Genomic DNA, 21,432 nt, shown 5'->3' on the forward strand with positions numbered 1-21,432 from the left:
CCAAAGTTCTAATAGGGCACACTGTAAAGAACACATTTTGCATGACTGACCTCATTACATTAATGTGTAATTAGCAAGGTTTAACAATGGATGTGACTGAAGCCTGGGGCATGATCTGTACTTTGAAATATGTCAACACAAATTACTAGTTTCTAGGGTATTAGTAAGGTGATAAGCAAGCAAAATGCTACTTAGAAAATGAAGTTACTTTTCTACCTACTATGTCACAACTGTGATTTTTGTCACTGTTTGTTTTGTCCTGTTTGGCACAGGAGAATGTTTCTATGCTAAAGGTCTTTGCCTTTGGCTTTCCTTTGAGATGTCAACACAGTGAACAAAATATTGAGGGTTCAAATTTAATCTAATATTCTATAAGTTGAGTTTGTCAGGCCTTTTATTACCAACAAATAAGCTATCAAGCTATGAAAATACACAGAATTCTGTAACGGCTTTCTATTCAGTAACACCATTATAAAATAAAGAACTCTGGATATGTTAACTAAGTTTACAGGGGACCCTCTATGAATGCTGATAGTTACTATGACAATAATGCTTTCAGAATACACTTCATTTTTAAAAACCTCATTTTAAAAAACATCCATCTTCCTTCTTCCTGAATACAGACCTCTACTCTTCCTAGAAACATTTATCAATTGATTAACCAAAATGTCTCAGAATTGGTAGAGAAATATCATTTTCAATAAGTATAGCTCATATAAAAGCTTTTCTAAAAATACTGCAAAAATTGTTTTCTTCATTTCCACATTTTACCAAATTTGAGGTATATACATGATGCTAAAATAATCTCAAGGGCTGGGAGCATAGTTCAAGTAGTAAAGCACTTGCCTCCAAAGTTTGAGACCCTGAGTTCAAACCTCAGTACCAACAAAAAGAAAAAGGAAAGAAAAGAATCTCAAAAGGATCACTGAGTCTCTAAAATACATAAGTTCATCACTTTTCAGACTTTTAATTTCCTTTAAAGAAACATGAAAGTCAGCAATTTCTTTTACCCCAAAGCCCTGCTAAAAGAGATTTTTTAAATGTACAAAAGTAACTTTGTTGCTATAGGTGGAATTCAGAGGACAAAAAATTTAAAAGAAATAAGGAAAAGTACCAGGTTAAAAAAAGAAGAGGAAAAAATAGATACACAAGAGCAAAATTATGTATAAAATTTACAAATATTTCCAATATTTGGTACAGTTCTGTTATGCTTCACAAGTTTCAACAGATATGCATCAAAGGCAAAATGAGGTTTTATGATTTAATTTTCTCATGTTTGGAAGTATTAAACAATATTCATTTTAAAGTAAACTCAGAAATGGAAGGTAGAAGAAAGAATTCATTAAAAAGAGAGTATGAGTGATCAAAGAAAACAAATGGTCATAACTTTTTACCTGGGATGAAACCAGTGGGGAACAATCACACAAATGACATTTTTCTAAAAAGTGTCATTTCTGGGTTTGACATTCCATTTGAATTTGGCATGTGTGTACTGGCACATAGGTGTTTTTCACACAAGTGGATTCACTTGTTATAATATGCTGCCCTGACAGAAAACTGAATCTTCAGTATAGCAAGCTGAATTTTGTCAAGCTAGCTTCAGCTAAGTGCATCTTTTACTTAAGTTAAAGTTAATATTTATTTATGAATCTTGAGCATAATTCACAATGAAAACCTACACACATAACAAGAGTATGCCTATTTCTACGAATAAGATATACCATGTTCTCCTAAATGGGTATTTTTGTTATGATTGTACCAGTGGATTTTGGTTTATTTTTTTCTGAGAAAGTATATGAGACAAGGAAACTAACCCTAAATACTCTATAATTCTTTAGCAAATCATGTCAAATAGTGTATATTAAATACATTAAGAACTCTATGTAAGTAGTTTTAAATCTCCCAGAAATAGTCAAATATTATCCAATGCCAAAAAGAATCAAGCAGTTGCAGAAATGAGCAGTAGAACAAAGAAAACATCTATACTAATGTATTACATTCTTTTCTCCCTTTTGCTTCCTTCCTTCTCTCCTTTCTTTCTTTCTCTTTTGAAGATTTCTAGTTTTGTCATCAAAGATTTCCAAAACACCATAAAAACTGCATTTATTGTTCACTTACTTCATTGCCTTCCAATTCAAAAAACTCAAACTTCACAGAAATTCTATACTGGGTTGGTGCAACCACTTGCCACACACAGTTTTTATTCGGAGGGTACTCTTTAGGCCAGCCAGGGGTGGTTATGGTGCCATTAAGTTTGGTGAGGAGTCCACCACAAGCAGCTGAAAGGAAAGAAAAGAAGAAGGGGCTTGTTAGCAGTCATTCCCTTCTAAGCACCTTCCTATCCATCCCCAAACATCTCAACATTACATTTATTTCAGCCCCCGGATTTCAAAATCCAGAATCTGAACTCTCGGTTCCTTAGTTTTTAGTACAACTATTTCAATCATCAAATTCCCTTTATAAACTGTCATTTTGTAGCTTTGGAACAAAGCAACTAATGACTGAACAACATTTTAAATCACTGAAGCTTTGGGTGAGTAATATAAAACTGGGTCTCAGTTTCTTTATCATTTAACTAGGTATAATAATATCTATAGTATCTTGGCTACTACATAATTAAGAGAAAAATAAGCTTTTGTGAAAATTAATAAAGCTGTAAGAGTCAAGGAAAAGTTATAGGTAGAGAGATAGATGATAGGTGATCACAAATAGATGATGATGATATATAGATAGATGATGATAGATAGATAGATAGATAGATAGATAGTCCACAAGTCTGATGCAATAAGACCAAAATCACTTGCTTATTTCTTCAAACTTTTTTTCCCAAGCAAGAAACATTGTATTACCTGAACTGACAGGCAAAAGAAATTATGGAATTTTATTCTAAAACACTCCATTTAACAATTGGTTTCATCCCCTTTTCAACTATCTGTTTTTAAAAGATTCTATTTGCATTTCTTGCCTTCCTTATTTCATAATGAAATTAACAAATTCACAGTATCCAAAAGCAACTTTACTGAAAAGGACACATCATAGTTCATAACTAATCCCTAGGGAGTCAAAAGTTACTTTTTAAAAAATTATTCATTTATTCACATGTGCATACACTGTTTAGGTCATTTCTCCCACCTGACCCCCCTCCCTTTCCCTCCCCCCCTCCTTCCCTCAGTTCCAGGCAGGTCCTGTTCTGCCTTTATCACTGATTTTGTTGAAGAAAAGACACAAGCCTAATAAGGAAGACAAAGCATTTTTGCTAGTTGAGTTGAGGAGAACTATACAGAAATATTCCTAGCATTGCTTTCATGTACCCATGTGTTATGACCCATGTTAATTCATCTCTAACTGATCTTTACACTGGTTCCTGATCCCCTTCTCATAATAACCTCTGTCACTTTAAGGTTTCTGCATTAGCTCCTCTGGAGTGGGGACATCAAATGCTTTCATGTTTTGGGTTTTCTACCTATTTCTGTATCTCCCGTATGTGCTCTCCCCTTGTCATGTGATCTAAATCCAACCACATTGCTGCATTTGCCCTAGATCTAAAGTTCACATATGAGGGAGAACATATAATTCAAAAGTTACTTTAAATAACTGGTCTCTTTAGTTGCCTTTGTGTAAATATGTATATACTCATATGTGTATATGTATCACTATATTTATAAATATACAAAAACACTAATGGCATATTCACTTTTAGCACTTTTTTGGTAAATGACTATGAAGTACAATATGTATTTCTTGGAGCTGCATATAAATAGTTAGTAATAGTGATGTTGGATTGAGGGTAACGGAGTGGTAGAGTGTCTGCCTAGTGTGTGTGAGGTCATGAGTTTGACCCCCAGCACTGCAAAGTCAACATCACCATCTTAATCATTCATTTCTTCATGATTATCTGATGTACATTGCCCTCCTCTATAAAAATGCTTCATTTTCTTCATAACTACACCTCTTTAATTTTAGCACTGAGAAAAAATTAATAGTTTAATAGATACACTGGAAAATTTTGAAAGTCAAACAGTTCAAGCTTTTGAGAAGAAATAGGGACACTGTGAATCCTTGTTTAAGTTGGCAAGGGTGTGGTATATGTTCATTAAGCAAATAATTTTTCCACCTTTGCCACTTGTCGGATATAGTCACAGTAGCCAAGAAGGGGCTTATTTTCAGGGGACTTATATTTTAGTAAGAAAACCCAAAAATAAATAAATAAATACATAAACACAAATATTCTTAAGTTCTATGAAAGTTAGCAGAAATCTTAAAAGAGGAATAAAGGATAATTAGACTGGAAAAACAAAGATCTGCCAGTATTTTCTGCCTGTAAATGAAGGCTTGGGTTCTATTATATGATGGAGGAGGAGAAATGAGAAACAGCTTTAAATTCTGAAGGAAGAGGTTGCAGGCCTTGGTAACAAAACAATAGAATGCAAAGAAGAAATGTAGATAACCATGATGAACATATTTTTTTATCAATCCTTTATTCATAAAAACATGCATGTCTGACAGTGCTAAATGCTTAAGATACAAAGATTTTTCAGACTCAGGCTGCTCAGTTTATTAAGGGAGATGCATCCATACACCATGCTAAGAAAAAGGTAAAACATATGAAGCATGAATAGATAGCTAAAGGGATGGATGGATGGATGGATACATGCATCTGTGCATGAAGGGAGAGAGGGCTAGATGGATACATGCATTCATGCGTGGAGGTAGGGATGGATGTATGAAAGAATGGGTGAAATGGATAGATAATAATACATTTATATATATATATATATATATATATATATATAGTGGCCTAGTAACCAAAGGAAAGAAGGACTGATTCTCTAGCAAGATGACAGGCAAGGTTTCACACACATCAGCTGTAATTATGCATTGAGTCTTGGTTGTTGAGGAAAGAGGTCACTGTAAGGGAAAGTGAATGAAGGAGAGAGAGATAAAGAATGAGAATATATGAAAGGAGTGAGAGAGAGGATTCCAAGCAGGGAGCAGCCACTGCAGCCCAGTCCTACCTTCACAGCTCCTCCTGTCAGGCCCCAGCTCATAGCCAGGCTCGCAGGCACATTGGTAACTGCCCAGGGTGTTCAGACAGCGCTGCTCACAGCCTCCTCGGTCAGGCTTAGCACACTCATCTTCCTCTATAACAATGGTGATAGTTACAGAACAACTAGAGTATTTTGTCTTTATATATTAGGGTGCAGATTTTTTCTAAAAAATCTGATGCTTTTAATGGCTCTGAGTAAAACATGGACAGTTCATTTCTCATTTCTTCAACAAAGAAACAGGAGCAATGTATGGATAGTTAGATGAAGTACAAGAATGCAAATTCCTGCAACATACGAATTGTAGAAGAACCAAGGAAAGACTAGAAACTGATGGCAGGAACAATTAAAGATTACCTATCTCACACACAGTGGATTTTTTTTTTTTAAATTTGAGTTCAAATGGGGGTTATTAAATCCTAGAGATTTTTGAGAATAAAATTGAACAACTTAATGAAAAAGTTTCACCTGCTCGTTCCATAGTGTGGTTTTCTAGATATATCTCAAAAATTGCTTTCAGAAACTGGAGATATAGCTCAGTGATGGAGTACATGCTGAGCATGTATGAAGTCCTGAGTTCAATCCCCAGCACAACAAAATAACTTTAAAGAAATATCTTTATTAAGAAACAGATTGTGGTGAATGTAAATTTTTAAAAATCTAAAACTCAGAAATCAACTGGACCTCTTTAAATTTAAAACATTCAGTGTTTCTTATATAGAACATATAATAATATGTTATAAGAATATATACTATTTTCATTGCATATGGAAATATAAAAAATATATACTATTTAAAAATGTATATGACAGGGTAACCCATAATCTCATCTTTCAGAAAAAAAATGAACTTGAATTAGGCAAATAGTAATCTCTGCAGAAATGTTTCTGCTATTACAAAATATGACACTACAGAAACTTTTAAATGTGTCAAGAATGTGAATTCCTATAGTTAAAGTGCCAAGTTTCTCTGTCTTTCAATTCATACAGTTTATACCTACACAACTCTCAGAAAAAATCTACTATACCATTTTCTTTAAATAATGAAAATATTTAGATATCTATCACATACAAAAATTGAATTAATCATTTATCCTATATTCTATCGTATGTCCTATTCCTTTTCACAGAAAATTTTATTCCACTATGATATACTTAATATAAATGCCCATGAATTTCCTAAATGTATACTTGATGTTATTATTTGCATTAAAATGCCTTTCATATTACCTTAGTAATGCACACTACATATGGGACATAAGAATACATTAAAATGTAGCTATGCAATTCAAAATTAAAGCTGATCAGCAATAATTCCTTGTCAAAGGACATTTCAGATATCTGAATATTCTGCTAAAGAAGCCATAAGTTATTTTCAATGTAGGGGAACACCATTTTGTAAGGGATTTCTCAGTAATGAAGGTTCTTGGGAATAAACCAATAAACTGATATTAGTAAACCTCCTCTGGTTGTGAATACTTTGCTGATTATGAGTATTGCAAATATTCTCTTCTCCTCTGTATAACTCTTTTGGATTTTGTTATTTTGACTATTTCACAAAAAAACAGATGGTAAAGTGTCTTAGCTGAGTCCCTGCCCCAAGAGTTCAAACTCTCGTATTTTACTAATAAGCATTCCCATCCCAACTTACCAAAATATCCTCAGAACTGTGTATAATTCAACTTTCAATACAACTTCAACCTAGTTTTCTTGCAACTTATAACTAAGTAACACATTTAATACTAACAAAGAAAATCTCACATTTGTGAATTCCTGAAAATTACCTTTAAAAAAGTTAGCAGCAAACCCTGCCTTGTTCACAGTTCCATCAGAAACGAACTTCATCCACAAAGTGTTGGAGGTAGATCTTATGTCTTCAGGTTTATCATAACCACAGAAACGTCCTATCAAAGGACTATTTTCACTGGTTCCATCTCGAACTTCTAGGTAGTCATAGGCACAGTTGTCGTGTCTTTCAATCTACCACAAGGGATGTGAACATGCATCTCATTAATAGATGAAGTGATTTCTATAGAAAGGTTATCAGGTATTCTCAGTGTTGTAGTACTGACTTATTGATATAAAAATTATTCATATCAAATGAATGTTTCTTAAGAGTATAGCTGGTGATACCTCTACTAAACATGAACAAAGGACTTTAGTCTGTGAAACAGTGCATCCAGGTGGGTCAGTATCAATAACAGTTAACTGCCTTCTAAAAGAAATTTAACCTACGAATAGTGGCTCTTCAGTAAACGGCACTGAATAAAATCTAGACTTACAATTATCATGAAAAATCTGGGCTAGATGTGCTATCAGCAATGTATAATTTGCTGAGAACCATAATAAAAAATGGCTCATGATTTGTCAACAAAACCATTATTTTACTCAGAGAAGTTGCAATTTAATTCTGTTGATGAGCACAGCACTATTTTAGGTTATAAATCCGATACTGGAATGAAAATCTGATAATATGGAATGACAGTTCTTTCTATTTTACAAGACTCTTTATCCATAATTAGTGTGACTGGACATAGAAAGACTAGTCAGAGAATCAGTACTGGCCTTTTTTTCCTCAAGATAACATGGTCTTGATCATATGAGCTCTTTCAACTTGACACACTCCTTCTGACCTCTGTAACCTGGGTGAACTCAATCTCTTTACTTAATGACTAAATGCAAATGATAGGTCAGACAATTGGCCTATCGTCTTTATGGAGAACTCATTTCATAGACCTGTTTTGTTCCTAAACTTCTAAAATCAACAGAATAAAAATTTATAAATTGCTACACAAACTGTAAGGCAAATTCTGAATAAACTTCCTGCTTTTAATTTTTTCACAGAAATTGATCATTATCCCTGATGTTTAAATACAGTCAACTTTTTATTAGATATTTGAAGCTAGAAAAGGAAGACATCTACACTTCAAAAATCATGAAAAGTATTATACCTTGTCAAATATTGACCAACATTTAATTCACTAATTTATGTTATTCTCCAGGTACAAAGTTAATATCAGAAAATATTCTTATTCCATGGAACTACAATCTGAATGCAGGAAACTGCTGATAACTGGTTAAAGACTACCTTTCCTGATCTATCAATACATTAGCAGTGATAGACTTCAAATGAGGTACCATAAGGACAACCAGAAAAAAAAATACTTAGAAGCACATACTTAGTTGCAGAAGCAAGTACTACACTTGCTGTTTCTTTTTCCCTAATCACAAAACAGAATCCATTCTTCCTGCAACAAATATATTCAGTGCCTACTCTCAGCTAAACAGTCTTCTCGGTATTTGGTTTAAACCACTGAGAAAATAGCAAAGAAGTTTATCCTCTGGAGTTTACATTCTACTGATGTATAGACAGAAAAGGAACAATAAGCAAGATAAGTAATTAAACCATAAAACATTAGAAAGTAATAAATACCATGAAAAATATAAAGTGAAACAAAGTAAGAAGTATGAGTAGTGGAACTGAGGAGACTAAAGGTTGTTAATTTTAAATGATGCCTCAGGTAGGGTTTTATTCAGCATGATTCATAAATCTATATTTTTTTCCTAAAACAGAAATCAACACTGAACTAGTGACAAAAATGTAAGGAAAAAGAGTCAAAAGTCTTTACAATCCAAACTACTAAAGAAACAAATAATTTGCTAATCCTGATTCATTATCATATTAAAAGCAGGGTAAGAATGAGACAGACAAGAAAAGAAATTAAGAGGACACAAATCTTTTACAGTAGACTTTCCATTAGTAAACATTAAATTGCATTTTATAGTTAGGTTATTGACAAAGGGTTTTCAATTACTATTTTTAAGGAGATGACTGCTTCTAAAAATTATAACAAGAAAGAAAACATGACAGACACTATTGAAAATGAAACCAAAAAATTTTTAATTTCTTCAGTGACTAAAAAAAAATAAGAGAATTAGCATTGTCCTGTTCATAGAACATACTCTGTTCTTTGAACTGATTATAATAAATCACTTCAAATTTTAATTTACAGTGTATTGACTGGTTAGTTGGTTAAAATTGGAGGTTTAAACATATAAGATACACAAAGTGTAAACATTTTATGGGTAAAATGACTAATTTTAATTCAATTAGTTCCTATTTATGGATTAAGTAATATTTCTACAATATGTACCAACTATTGGGGTATAGCACAATAGAAACATACACAGCATTCTCACATAGTATATTCCACAGTTATTGAGTTATAGATAAAAGGAAGTATGACACATGCATGTGAATTTACAATATTCAAAATGTATTATACCTTTATGACACAATCCTAGACATCTTATCAGAGGTGCTGTTTACGGACCTTTCCAGTTTAATCTCAAGTGTCATGGTGCACAATGAATCTGCTCGAACTGCTCTCACTTACAATTATACTTCACCAAGTATATCCATTTGGGAGTAAAGACAGTGAGCACACATAAAAGTGTTGGTTATTTTATTTATGTCAGTTGGGCAACATTTCTCCAGCTATTTCAGATTGGTTCATTAATTAATATATGAAATGGATAGAAATGACCATGGTTGAAATTTAAATTTCAACTTTTTAAAGTAAATAAAATTCATTTTGATGTTACGCCAATAACTTTAAACTCCATGAAAAAAAGAACAACAAAGTAAAAAAAAAAAGAACTAAAAGAAGAGAAATAAAAAGCAGTTTCCTCTTGAGTTAAAACATAGACGCAGTTCAAAGAACTGGGAGCTTGATAGAATGTCATGCATAATTGCACATATAATGAATATGTTTTGATAATAATGATGCTGACTTATTACAGACTTTAAGGTAACCAGAGCATAAACCATATATGAATGTGGCAAGTGTATCATAATATAAACAGTCCTAATATGTACATAGAGTGGAAGCAATGGTAAGCAATGAACATTTTTCAGAAAATTGATATTTAAATGATACTGGAAGTAGACCCAAATACACAAAGAAGGAATAACAAGTACAAAGATAAGCCGGAAGGGATTACTATTACATTTCATTGCTAAGTGGAGGCCCATACTTTTAATAACTGTTTAGGGAGGAACTATGGAAAAGATGAGTGACTTTTACTTAGCAAGAACTAAAATAAATTAAATTTGGTCAAAAGTGGTCAGCCTATAATTCTAAAACTACCAACCTGTCCAGAGGTTCATGGTCACTACTTGCAAGTGAGCTCTACCACTGAAAGAAATCCAGCCCTGGAGGAAGGGGCTTATATGCTCAGAGCAGTGTGAATCACAATAGACAAAAGATCAAAAGAGAGGAGCTACTCACGTTCTTATCAATAGATGACTAGATAAACAAAACAAGATACAAACATACAATGAAATATTATTCAGTTTCAGAAAGGAAAGAAATGTTGGTATATAATAAAATGTTGATGAAACTTGAGGACGTTATACTAAGTGAAATAACCTGGTCACAGAGAGGTAAAGACCACATGCTTGTAAGACATAAGTAGACTAGACGAATTTCTAGACAGGAAAAAATTGCTGTTGCTGGGGAGTAGGGAGACAGAGGAATGGGAAGTTATCATGTGGTACATATTGAATTTCAGCTTTACACGATGAAAAAATGTTCTAGAGATTGGTTTCACAACAATGTGAAATGTACTTAAAAATGATTGTGATGAATGCCAGCTTTTTATTGGCTGAAATAGGGTCTTTCAAACTTTTTACTGGGGTTAACCTCAAATTGCAATCTTCCTTATTTCTGCACCTGAGAAACTGGGATTATAGGAATGAGCCACCATGCTCCACTTAAATCATTTTTAATAGTGAAAAAACCTGATAAATTCCAAGAAATAATGCTATCAACAAGTGGAATTTGGGAAGAGAGGAAAAGACTTAATATCCAAATATTTTAAACTACTATTAATTTAATTACTAACATTATTAGTAGTAGCATTTAATATTGAATTATTATTAACACATAATTACAACTAAGGAGAAGGGAGGAGAAAAAATATATTCGAACATGTTAAAAGCAACAGCATGGCTCTTGGTTAGGTTTATTTTCATGCGAATCCTTTACTTAAATACTGCCAGATCATTATTTTCCTTCATCACACAAGAATTGCTACTCATGAATTTAAAAATTTCATTGAAAACTCTCTAGCCATATAGTATGTACGTGATAGTGTGCGACATCAAGGAATAAAACAGACATGTTGGTCAGGTATAGTGGTGCAAGTTTATAATCCCAGCTACTTGGGAAGCATACAGAGGAGGATTCCAGTCCAATGCCAGCCCTGAGTGAAAAGCATGAGATGCTACCCAAAAATTAACTAAAACAAAAATGGCTTAAGTGGTAGAGCACTTGCCTAAAACTCAGGAGCCCCTGAGTTCAAGCTGTAGTACCACCAAAAAAGAGAGAAAGAGGCATGAGAGACATTTCCCTGACTGACTGACATGATTGGACAATACCAACGTACAAATGAAGATAGTTATGAAGGGACGGCATTGAATGTGATGAAAGACCACAAATGTTACTCTTTCCTACCATGACTCAGTGACACAAATGCACAGACACAGGGCTGTGCACAATTATGTGATCTTGGTCAAGTTTAAACCAACAAGTGCTAACCTTTCAGAGTACAATTGTAGCCTAACATGTAACTCATGTAGAGTAGAGCTAATTCACTCTTACCTTTTATAGTCACTAACCAATATATATTATTAGCTGAACACCCCAAAAATAGTACATGTCAAGCAGAAAAATTTTAATGAATTAAGACCTCCATAGTTTGGTCTCTTAATTCATTCACAAAGACTACTTATTGTAAGCTAATAAAAAATATTCAAAGGAATGAAAGAACTGCTTTTAGCCAGGCAATTCACCAAGATAAAAACATGTACACAGTTTACAATGTTAAAACTTACAGCAAAGACAGTTAATACTATTAAGTATCTCTGGCTTTCAAAAGGAAAATGTCATCGAGTCAGAATGTGCAGTGATGTTGACAAGTACCTCAAACTTAATCCCTCTTAAATTAATGTATGTGAGGATTTCAATTTAAACAAAAGTAGGCTCTAGGTTTATTTAACTTTTTTTTCTGTTTTATTGACATTTCTTTGAAGTTGTTCATGTAAACATTTTCAGTCTCCCAAACTTTTTCTATTCTGTATTGCAGCATACTGAAAATTCTAAAACAAAATAGTACTAGAGGCTTCTTTACAGACAGTTCTGCTGGTGAACAGAGTATCAGCATTTCAAATTAAGTTCAGAGGTGATCAATGTTACCACACAAACTTACTTGATTATATCAGCTTTAAGAAACAATGCAGTCAGTAGGAGAAGAGAAAGCTTCCTCACTTGGTCTGTTCAAGATGCCATAAGAAACTATCATAGACCTGGTGGCTTATAACAACAGAAACCTATTTCTCCCAGCAGTCCTGGAGGATAAGAAGTTCGTTGTCAGATCCAGCATCTGTTGAGGGCCCTTTCTGTGCATGGTGCCTTCTCATTGTGTTCTCCCATGAAAGAAGCTCTGTTGGTTTTTTTCACAAGCACACTAATCCCACTCATGAGGGCTCCATCCTTATGACCTAGTCACTTTCTAATTGCCCTACTTCCTAATACCATCACTTTGAAGGACAGGATCTCTACAGATGAATTTTGAAGGCACACAAACAGTCAGACCACTTTCCAAATAGTATGATAATTTGGTCCCTCCAGATAGTTTCCATTTCCTGTTCAAAGATGCCTGAAATTCACTTAGGCTTTCTTTCTGTACTTACATCAAAATCTGATTAGTACTGGAAAAGCCAAAACTGTAACAAATTTACAGAAAGGTATAAATGATGGACAGCTAATAAGTTCTTTATAATAGATTTCAACAGAATGATAGACAAGTTTATCTTCATGGCTCTTTTATCTAAAGGACCATACAATAAGATAGAAAATAAAAATACAGAACTAGAAACAGTTTTTGAAAAATGGTAAAGACTGAGCTAAATGATAAAACTGTGCTTTGTTGGAAAAAAACAACAAAAAAAGAATTTGTGAGTTCATTTTCTTTAATTATGTATTTTCAACATAAAAAGTATAATTACATGTTGAAAACATAGTATGTAAATTAAAATAAATTGATACAGATAGATGACAAAATTAAATAAACCATCTAATGAGTACTAGAACAATTAAGAAAATAACGTTGATTTTTTAATATTCACATTGCCCTAGTTACTTACATTCTATAAAGTCTCTGAGAACATTGAATTAGCAAATACTGTTCATTGCTCCTAGACAAATGCAGTGTTAGGCTCCTGTGAGATTCTAGCTACAAAATTCTTTATCAACCCATCAAAGCATAACTTTGTTTTAAGTGTGCTTCTATTTAAAGTCACCTTAATCTATATTATCAATTCATTAACACTGAACTCACAGCCAACAACGCTATGACTCATGCCTAGTGAGTTTATCTAACTCACATTCTCCTAGTAAGGCACATCAGAGCTGGTATTGTGCACATTAGGAGCTCTTCACATGTCTGTAAATGATCCAAAAGGCATTATGAATATTTATTTTTGGATTATATAAATTTTGCTGAGAAGGCGAATTTGCAAATAAAACAGGATCAACTGTACCTATATTTTAATGCTGGTTCACCATTTAATGTTATAAGCCCAGTTTCCTTATCAGAAGATTTAGATGGTATATTGGGATTTCCTAAATCTTTGTCACTGCTGAATATCTTAGAACTCAGAATCTTTAGTCTAAATTCAGCCACAGAGCACACCAGGTCCTCCATTATATCAACCTAATTTTACCTATCTAGTCTTGTTTCTTGCTGCATGGAAACTTACACACCCTTAATAAAGAAAGGATATATTAATTTTCAACCACCAAACTTTCAACTACTCAAATATTTATTTACATACATACATCTGTCCTTTCCATTATCAAATATTAATCATGGAATAATTAGTGCTAGAGATATAGTGATCACTGAGATGGGTAAAATCTCTACTCTTTGGTGATCATATTTTGGTGAGAGATAGATAAGTATATAAATGCACAGAAGAGCTAAGCCATAAGTTCCAGTAGTCATAGGTACAATGAACTAAACTAAAACAGAATAATGGTATAGGAATAACTGTAGGTAAGAGAAGATTTTAAATAGAGCTGTCAAGTGAGTACTTTTAAAAAAGATAAGTAATGATTCAAATGAAGTGAGAGAAGGGTTAACAGCAAGGATTTAGAGGTAGTTAAAGCTGTGATGTGGGAGGGAGCTTGTTGTTTTTGAGGAAGAGAAAAAAGACCAGAGGGACAGACATAAAAAGAGTAGCAAAAGGCCTAAGACCAAATTACAGAGTTGCTGTTGGTTCATTCCAGTAACAAATTCAAATGCGGATCAAATCCTGTCAAAATTCTAAAATTACGAAGTGGTCAGAAACATAAAATACAGCATCATGGTCAAAACATAATTTTTTTTTACAATGAAAGGAAATGTGCATGGAGGAGGGAAGAGACATGTACAAAAGAAATATGAGACACAGGCCTATAGGAGAGATGTGAGGTTTTCTGTCTTTATAGAAAACACCTGGATTCCCCTGCTGCTCCTGCTGAGGGGACAAAGACATGACCATAAGTCAGTGTACTCAGGGCCAAGTACACCCGGCCAGTGGATGGATGGGGGGTCACATATTCCCTCCCTGTGATGGCCTGGACAGTGACTTGAATTTCTAATCAGTGGAGAAATACTCTATGATCACGACAGCCATATTTCTAACACCTACCTGGACCCACCTCCACCCTCCGCATTGTTCCTTCCCATTTCACCTTGGGCTCTCAATTTGTGGACAAGTCCTTGATTTCAACATACTCTTGAGTCCCTGAAAAAATCCCCCACTTCCTGGCTTCTAATCTCTTTCTCAGTTCCTCTTGTCCTTCAAAAAAAAAAAAATACATTAACCAGCTTGGTCTTTGTAGTTTGGGACCCATACTTTGATCCAGAATTCCAGTTGGTTTTGGGTGATTCTAGCACTTCACTTAACACAACAATGCTCCTGATATCCTGACAAATATGTTTGATGAAGCTGAAAGGTCCTGAGAATGCTTGAATTCTTATGTTCAATAAAAACAGTTATCTGAACAGTTGTCTAAAAAAAAGAAAAAGGCAAAGAAAGAAAAATGGGTTTTTCTCCTAACAAAAAGAGACTGTCTACCTTTTAACCTCTTAAAAGAGAAATAAAAGTTCTATTACTTAATGGACCCTCCAAGTGGATTTGTGGGAAAAGCCCATGCATTTGTCAAAAAAAAACCCAAAAACTATTGTAAGCACTTCAAACATCTAATTCAAATAGCACAGTTAATGTAAACTCACTTTAATCTTCTTGAAAATGTCTGCAAGAAAAGGAAAGAAACAACCTTTCTCTCTTGATGTTACATTTTATAGGAGGTCCTCTGCTTCTTCACTGATTAAAAGCCGGATTCTCTGTTTCTGTGGTGATTTAATGAGGAGTTCCTTAAACACCACTGTCATTTATGGAGAATATGCCTCTCAAAAGTTTCCTAAAAGACTTTACCTCAAAGGCCTGAAAGGTCAGTCCGACATGGTAGCCCTCAGACACGGTTATTTTCCACACACACTCCTTCATGGGCCGATAGTCATCAGGATAATTAGGAGACTGAATCTGTCCTTCATTTTTCTGTATCTCACCTCCACAGATCGCTGAAGAAAGCAAAAGTAAACAAAGACATGAACTTAATACATGCCATTTAATTTTCATTTTATTCTAAGGTGATACCTAAGTTCAGTTTTTGTAACTAAGAACATAAAGACCAAGTAACTAAACAAAAATTCAGATAGTCATTTGGACTAATGTAAAGATTTAAAGGGTGAAACATCAACATTTAGCCACAAACCTTAGATAATGGTCAGCTAAGGATATATAATTTTTGATCACTGTGATGTCACATTTTAACAACCAAAGTATTTGTTTTTACATTTTGAAATGTCTTTAGAGGTTTTATAAATCTATTCTCTGTGAATTTGTTCTGTGATTCCCTGGCCACCGTCCTTTGGTCTTTTGACTGCAGGTAAAAGAGCTCATCAGCAAAGAAGTCTCGCCCCGAGTGGAACTCACTGGGCCTCTGGCAGTAGCTAGTACCATGTGCTCAACATATGTGGCTCCATCCAAAAAATCTCTTCCCTGCCATGTGGTAAATCTTTAAAATAAAATGCTTCCATTTACTTAAAAGTTTAAGGGAAGCTGAAATCTTCTGTCTTGGAAATTACCTAAACTCCTGCAGTAGAAAAGCTCCTCCGCCCACTGTCTGGCAAGAAAGGAGCTGGTTTTCAAGCCAGGAAGCACAATGCCGGTTTATTGTTTTGGAGAAGAACAAAGCATGCAATAAATTCTGCCTTAAATGCTGACTTTTGTATTTAGACAAAGCAAGCTTCAGAAATGTGCACAATTACTTTTTGTGCAGTTTCCTATAATAGAGTATTTGAGTAATGCAGGCACCAAATACATATAGAAAAAGGAAAATGATTATTTCTTCATATTATTTTAGAAGTATCATGAAACCAATAATTAACTTTAAGAACTCTTGTATCATTTGTTTCTTTTCCCACACATCCCTGAGCACATTTCATTGTTACTATATTGGTGATCCCCCCACATAAGTTATTCTTGCCATTTAAATTTACAGAGTATTTTCATTAAAATCATCCTGTGAATGTTAAAATAAAGATTCTGAAATTTTTATAATTGTAAAAATATGGTTTCAATATCATTCTAATGAAGCTGAAAGAAAGGACATTGCTATTAAGAGGTCTAAGATGAATTGATCTCTTAAATTGAATGTGACTTGCCTTCATAGACAGCTGCAAACCCTTTTCCAACCCAATTACTGCTGCTACGAAACTCAATCCACATTCTGCTATCGGTAGAAGCAAGAACTTCAGGCACTTTGTCCCCACAGAATCTACCTAAAAGAAATAAAAAAATAAAGATTCCTAAATATGATTCTATATTCTACTTGCAGTCTATGCTAGCTAGTATGTATCCATATATATCCTGGTTTGGCTCATATTTCTATCCCTCGTGATTACAGTCATTAAATGTGCCTTAAATAAAAAGTAAATAAATAAAACAATCTCTTCACATCTACTTATAAAGTACTGACCAACTGAGATTGGTGTCATTATCATATTTAGGACTAAGTTAGCTAAAAAAAAAAAAAGATATTCCTTAAAAGTCACAGGATGCATCAAGGTAGGGAATATGAGTGTGCAGGAAACAGAAAAAGGTGCAAGTCACCTCATAAAACCTGGCTCAAATAGTCAATCATTAGTAGGAGAGCAGAACGTGTGCCCAGCACAAAGAGGACTTCTAGTCATCTTCTAGTCAGGTTCAATGAGTCCTCAGGAAAACCTGTAGGACACTCCAAGTCTCTTATATTATTTTGTATTATTTTCCACACTCTTATCAATTCATACTCCATACTCGCATCTATGCCACACTCCATATTGGCAGAATAATGAACAGTGCCAGAAGCCTCGAGTCTAAATTCTGATTTTTTTTTTTGTGGTACTAGGGATCGAACCCAGAGCCTCATGTATGCTAGGCAAACATTCAACTACTAAACTACATCCCCAGCCCTGATTCTTCTCTAATTGTGTACCTATTGGTAAGTAGAAGAGAAAATGAATAATACCTATTGTTCCTTCCCTTCTTCCCCTATCCTTCTACAAAGGCTTATGGAATGTTTCTGGTCTAGATGTTTTCACATGATGAGTAAGTGGTTAAACATGACAAAGCACATGAGCTCATTTTATAAACATATTACATTGTTATCCATTTTGTGAGTTGCTGAAAATGACATCATGCACAATTTTAATGTATGAAAAATGGTACTCAGCTTGAATAAAGAAAATTCATGTTAATAGTTAATGAGTGAAGAAATTGCTTCCTAAATCACAACCTAGACTAGAGACTAGAGGCATGTCATGTGGAGGTGAACTGTCAAGCAATCTGTCAAGAATGCTGTCTGTAATTCAGAGGTGTGGAGTGGGACTTAGGTGTGTACAGTTCTAACATCTTTCCAATGTTATCAACAGAAGTGCTGCACTTTCTGGACAAGAAATAGTGGGAAAGCTTTACACATGAAACCATATCCCTCAGAGCATGTCTGGTAGATAATTTTACACTGGAGTGCACAAAGCAGAAGGGCTCTGAAAAGAAGTGTTTTCTTGAATTTTAGCTGTAGATGATTCTCCAATATGAGTTTAATGATATGTTTTCTTTGGAATCCACTTATATTTATAACATTCATCTAGGCTAAAAAACTTAATGTGGAAGACAGTGTTTCAGCTGACTTTTGATGTAAAGAAAAAAGATCTGTATAGTTCAAAAACTCAACTGAGCAAAGCTACTTCTAAAAATAAAGGAAAAGTCAAAATCTCAAAACAAAATCAATATTAAGGAGATGCTTTCATCTCTAAGTAAAACAGAGGGCAACAATAAACTACCTCTTGCAAGTTACTAGTGTGGGCCGTGGTTAAACGCTGGCAGCAGATTTTGTGAACACCAAATCTGAGCTACAGTCAATCAATGACATAAACTAAAAGTGACTCTTCTCTCTCTCTTTCTCTCTCTCTCTCTCTCTCAGCACCAAAACTGTGAGGTCTATCATAATAGCAAACATACTGGCCTAGGATGGCAGCTATCAAATATACACTTGACAGTTTACACTCTACTGACTTAGCAGATAGAAAACACATGCACAAACAACATATACACATGTAACTTGTCTTCTTTTTTAAAAATCAAGACTATAATTATTAATTGAAAATGACAACAGTGTGAGGAGTTGTCATGATGAGTGTAATACATAAGAATGCTATAGTCAATTGTGTTCAGATTCAAGTATTTATCTTCCATTTAAGCTACTTTAAGTCAATCATCCTATTTATTTTTCCTTGAATATTTTTGCTGTTGCTTGAAAAAAGTATAATAGAAATAAAAATGACGTTGACCACACACACTTTTAAACTGTAAAACAACTCTTGAAAAAGCCAGTTGGCTCTACCCAAAACAGAGTACATGCACACCCACGTAGGAGATAGGAAAAAATCTCTTACCAAGGAGAGGTGACTTCCTCCAGTATCCATCCCTTACTTCAATGTAGTCATACCAGCACAAACTACTCTTGTATAGGTCCATTGTGGTGAAATTCAAGACAATCTGTGAAATACAGACCAACAGAACAGAAAGGAAGTTGATTGTAAGTATGCACAGTGATTTAATTCCTAGAAGTAAGGAAACCAAAGCAAGAGTGAAAATAGATTCACAGCTAATTCTTTTTCCTAAATTCAATCACCTTCATAATTTTTCTTAAACATCTCAAAACCACATTTTCTCATTCTCATAAATATTTAATAATATCAGTAGAAGTACAATGTTAATAGTTGGAACAAATTCAACATTTTTGCAATTAAACCAATGTTTCTGTAAATTTAGTTTGAACATTCTAAAACAAACAGAAACCTTTTTACAAATAGTTTATTTTGAATTTTCCCAACATAAACATGATTTAAACCATGGAGAAATTCAGCTTTTCCATGAATGCCTTCCTTTTAATAATTTATTTCAAAGACAAATAGTCAAACATCTATAATTATGTTAAAAATAACCACCATGTGCCATATTCCCAGAACATAATATCATGGTGTATGTTGAAATGTTTAAATAAAGCTAAAGGAATTGCATTCATTTCTCTAACTCTAATCAAAGGCAGATGTCATTATTCTTCTCTAAATCCAGGAATATAGACTCAAAGACCTTTCAAGTTAGAAGGACTTGGATATGACCCTTTATTCTGTACTTTGTTATGGAACGATGCTGTTTTTTGTAAGATAATTCAAGAACAATTGTAGGAAAGATCATTTTCTCATTGTTTTATAAAAAGACACCACTTTGTAATAATTCTTTTTTACTCTATTGTACCAAAAGCAGAGCAAACTAAAGTAAGAAAAGCACTTTTATGAAGTAACATTCATTTGTAAATCATTTGTATATTAAAAAACTCATTCTAACTCTATTCTGTTGGAAACATCTAAGATGTTTGAGGTTGGTAATGAACCTGTTCTTTATTCCAGAAATTGAATCAGACTTTGACCCAAAGCAATTGATTATAAATATTTGAAATGTTTCAACTATAAAACTATAGTGTGCAACAGTAGTCAAAGAATCTTTTTTGTGAAAATTCAAAAATTGAATAAAAGAACTCTAAAGGAATAACCAAAAAAGAAAGAAAAACTAATCAATAATCCTGAATCCATATTCCAGAAAAGTCTTGCAATTCTGTGCTAAAAAATAAGTGTGTTTCCCCTTTCTTGAGAAAAGTAAGTACTAACTATGGAAAATCAATCTTCAACTTGCTAATGCCTTCCCAGAATGAAGATACAGTATCATCACAAATATTTCCCATGGCATCTTATATCTAGGTACCACAGTGATTTTTGATAGCATTGTACAGCAAAGTTGGTCTCAACTGTCCACAAAGATTAGCATGTACTTTTTGACTACTAAGAGATGAAATCCTACAAAGATAAGAAAATAGATCTACATTAAAAAATTATAGCATGTGATGACCTATTTCCATCTTCATTTGTGCTTTTTCTTTTTCCCTTATTTTTCTTTTCCTTCACTCAATTTTATTATTCCAAATATTTTCAAAAGCTCTCTACAGAACTGTCCCAACTATCCAATGGCAAAATCTTGATCATTTTTTTTCCTTTCTTTGTCAATAATCCTCAACACTTCATTATCAAGTTGCTTTATTTTGTAAATTATTTTATTATCAAGTTCCCAAAACATTTGTTCTTCCAATGTAACATCAGATTTTTCTTAGGATATTGCTTGCAAAATTATTTCTGGCATTTTCACTTAACTTTGTGTTTAGTTTAAGCCTTGTACAAATGGGGAATAGCACCACTGCCTGATAATAAGCTTCATTCTGCATAACAGCCACCAAAGTTTCAATTCTATATGGTCATATATGAACTTATTTATAGCAGAGACAGCAAAACTAAAATACACAGGCAAAAGGGACACCAGGAAATATTTGGTGGCTTCTCTCATAAACTCAATATTGTGCAAATAGTTTCAATTTCCTTCTGGATGTGGAAAAATCATAAAAATTATAAATATGCACATCATCAAATTTTACCCGAAATTGAAAACAATGTGGTTAGACTTCTAACAAACAGTTAATATTTGAAGTTTTAGAATACACCACGTGCAGTTGAATAGGGATCATTCTGAGCAGAAAAGTCTCCTATCTTGTTTTTAATCTTCTAGCTTAAGTGGAAAACACCGTGGAGGAACAAAACCAGCCTGATTCTAATATAAAACACAG

The 21,432-nt window shown here is 33.7% G+C and overlaps 1 protein-coding gene across 4 annotated transcripts in view; it reads right to left on the minus strand.

The window, feature by feature from the left end:
• The window catches only part of Tll1 (tolloid like 1), a 213,683-nt gene that overhangs the window by 48,691 nt on the left and 143,560 nt on the right, over positions 1 to 21,432 (minus strand). For 2 of the 4 annotated variants that reach the window (XM_074055032.1, XM_074055033.1), the window contains 6 exons: positions 19,154 to 19,256; positions 16,883 to 16,999; positions 15,591 to 15,736; positions 6,829 to 7,024; positions 5,016 to 5,141; positions 2,119 to 2,279 (listed from right to left, as the gene is read on the minus strand). In XM_074055032.1, the coding sequence (XP_073911133.1) occupies positions 2,119 to 2,279; positions 5,016 to 5,141; positions 6,829 to 7,024; positions 15,591 to 15,736; positions 16,883 to 16,999; positions 19,154 to 19,256 (849 nt within the window). Of the gene's footprint in view, positions 1 to 2,118; positions 2,280 to 5,015; positions 5,142 to 6,828; positions 7,025 to 9,532; positions 9,543 to 14,519; positions 14,952 to 15,590; positions 15,737 to 16,882; positions 17,000 to 19,153; positions 19,257 to 21,432 lie in introns of those variants that run through there. The other 2 variants (XM_074055035.1, XM_074055034.1) reach the window with 2 other exon arrangements.

Source organism: Castor canadensis, chromosome 14, assembly GCF_047511655.1.
Source record: "Castor canadensis chromosome 14, mCasCan1.hap1v2, whole genome shotgun sequence".
NCBI lineage: Eukaryota > Metazoa > Chordata > Mammalia > Rodentia > Castoridae > Castor > Castor canadensis.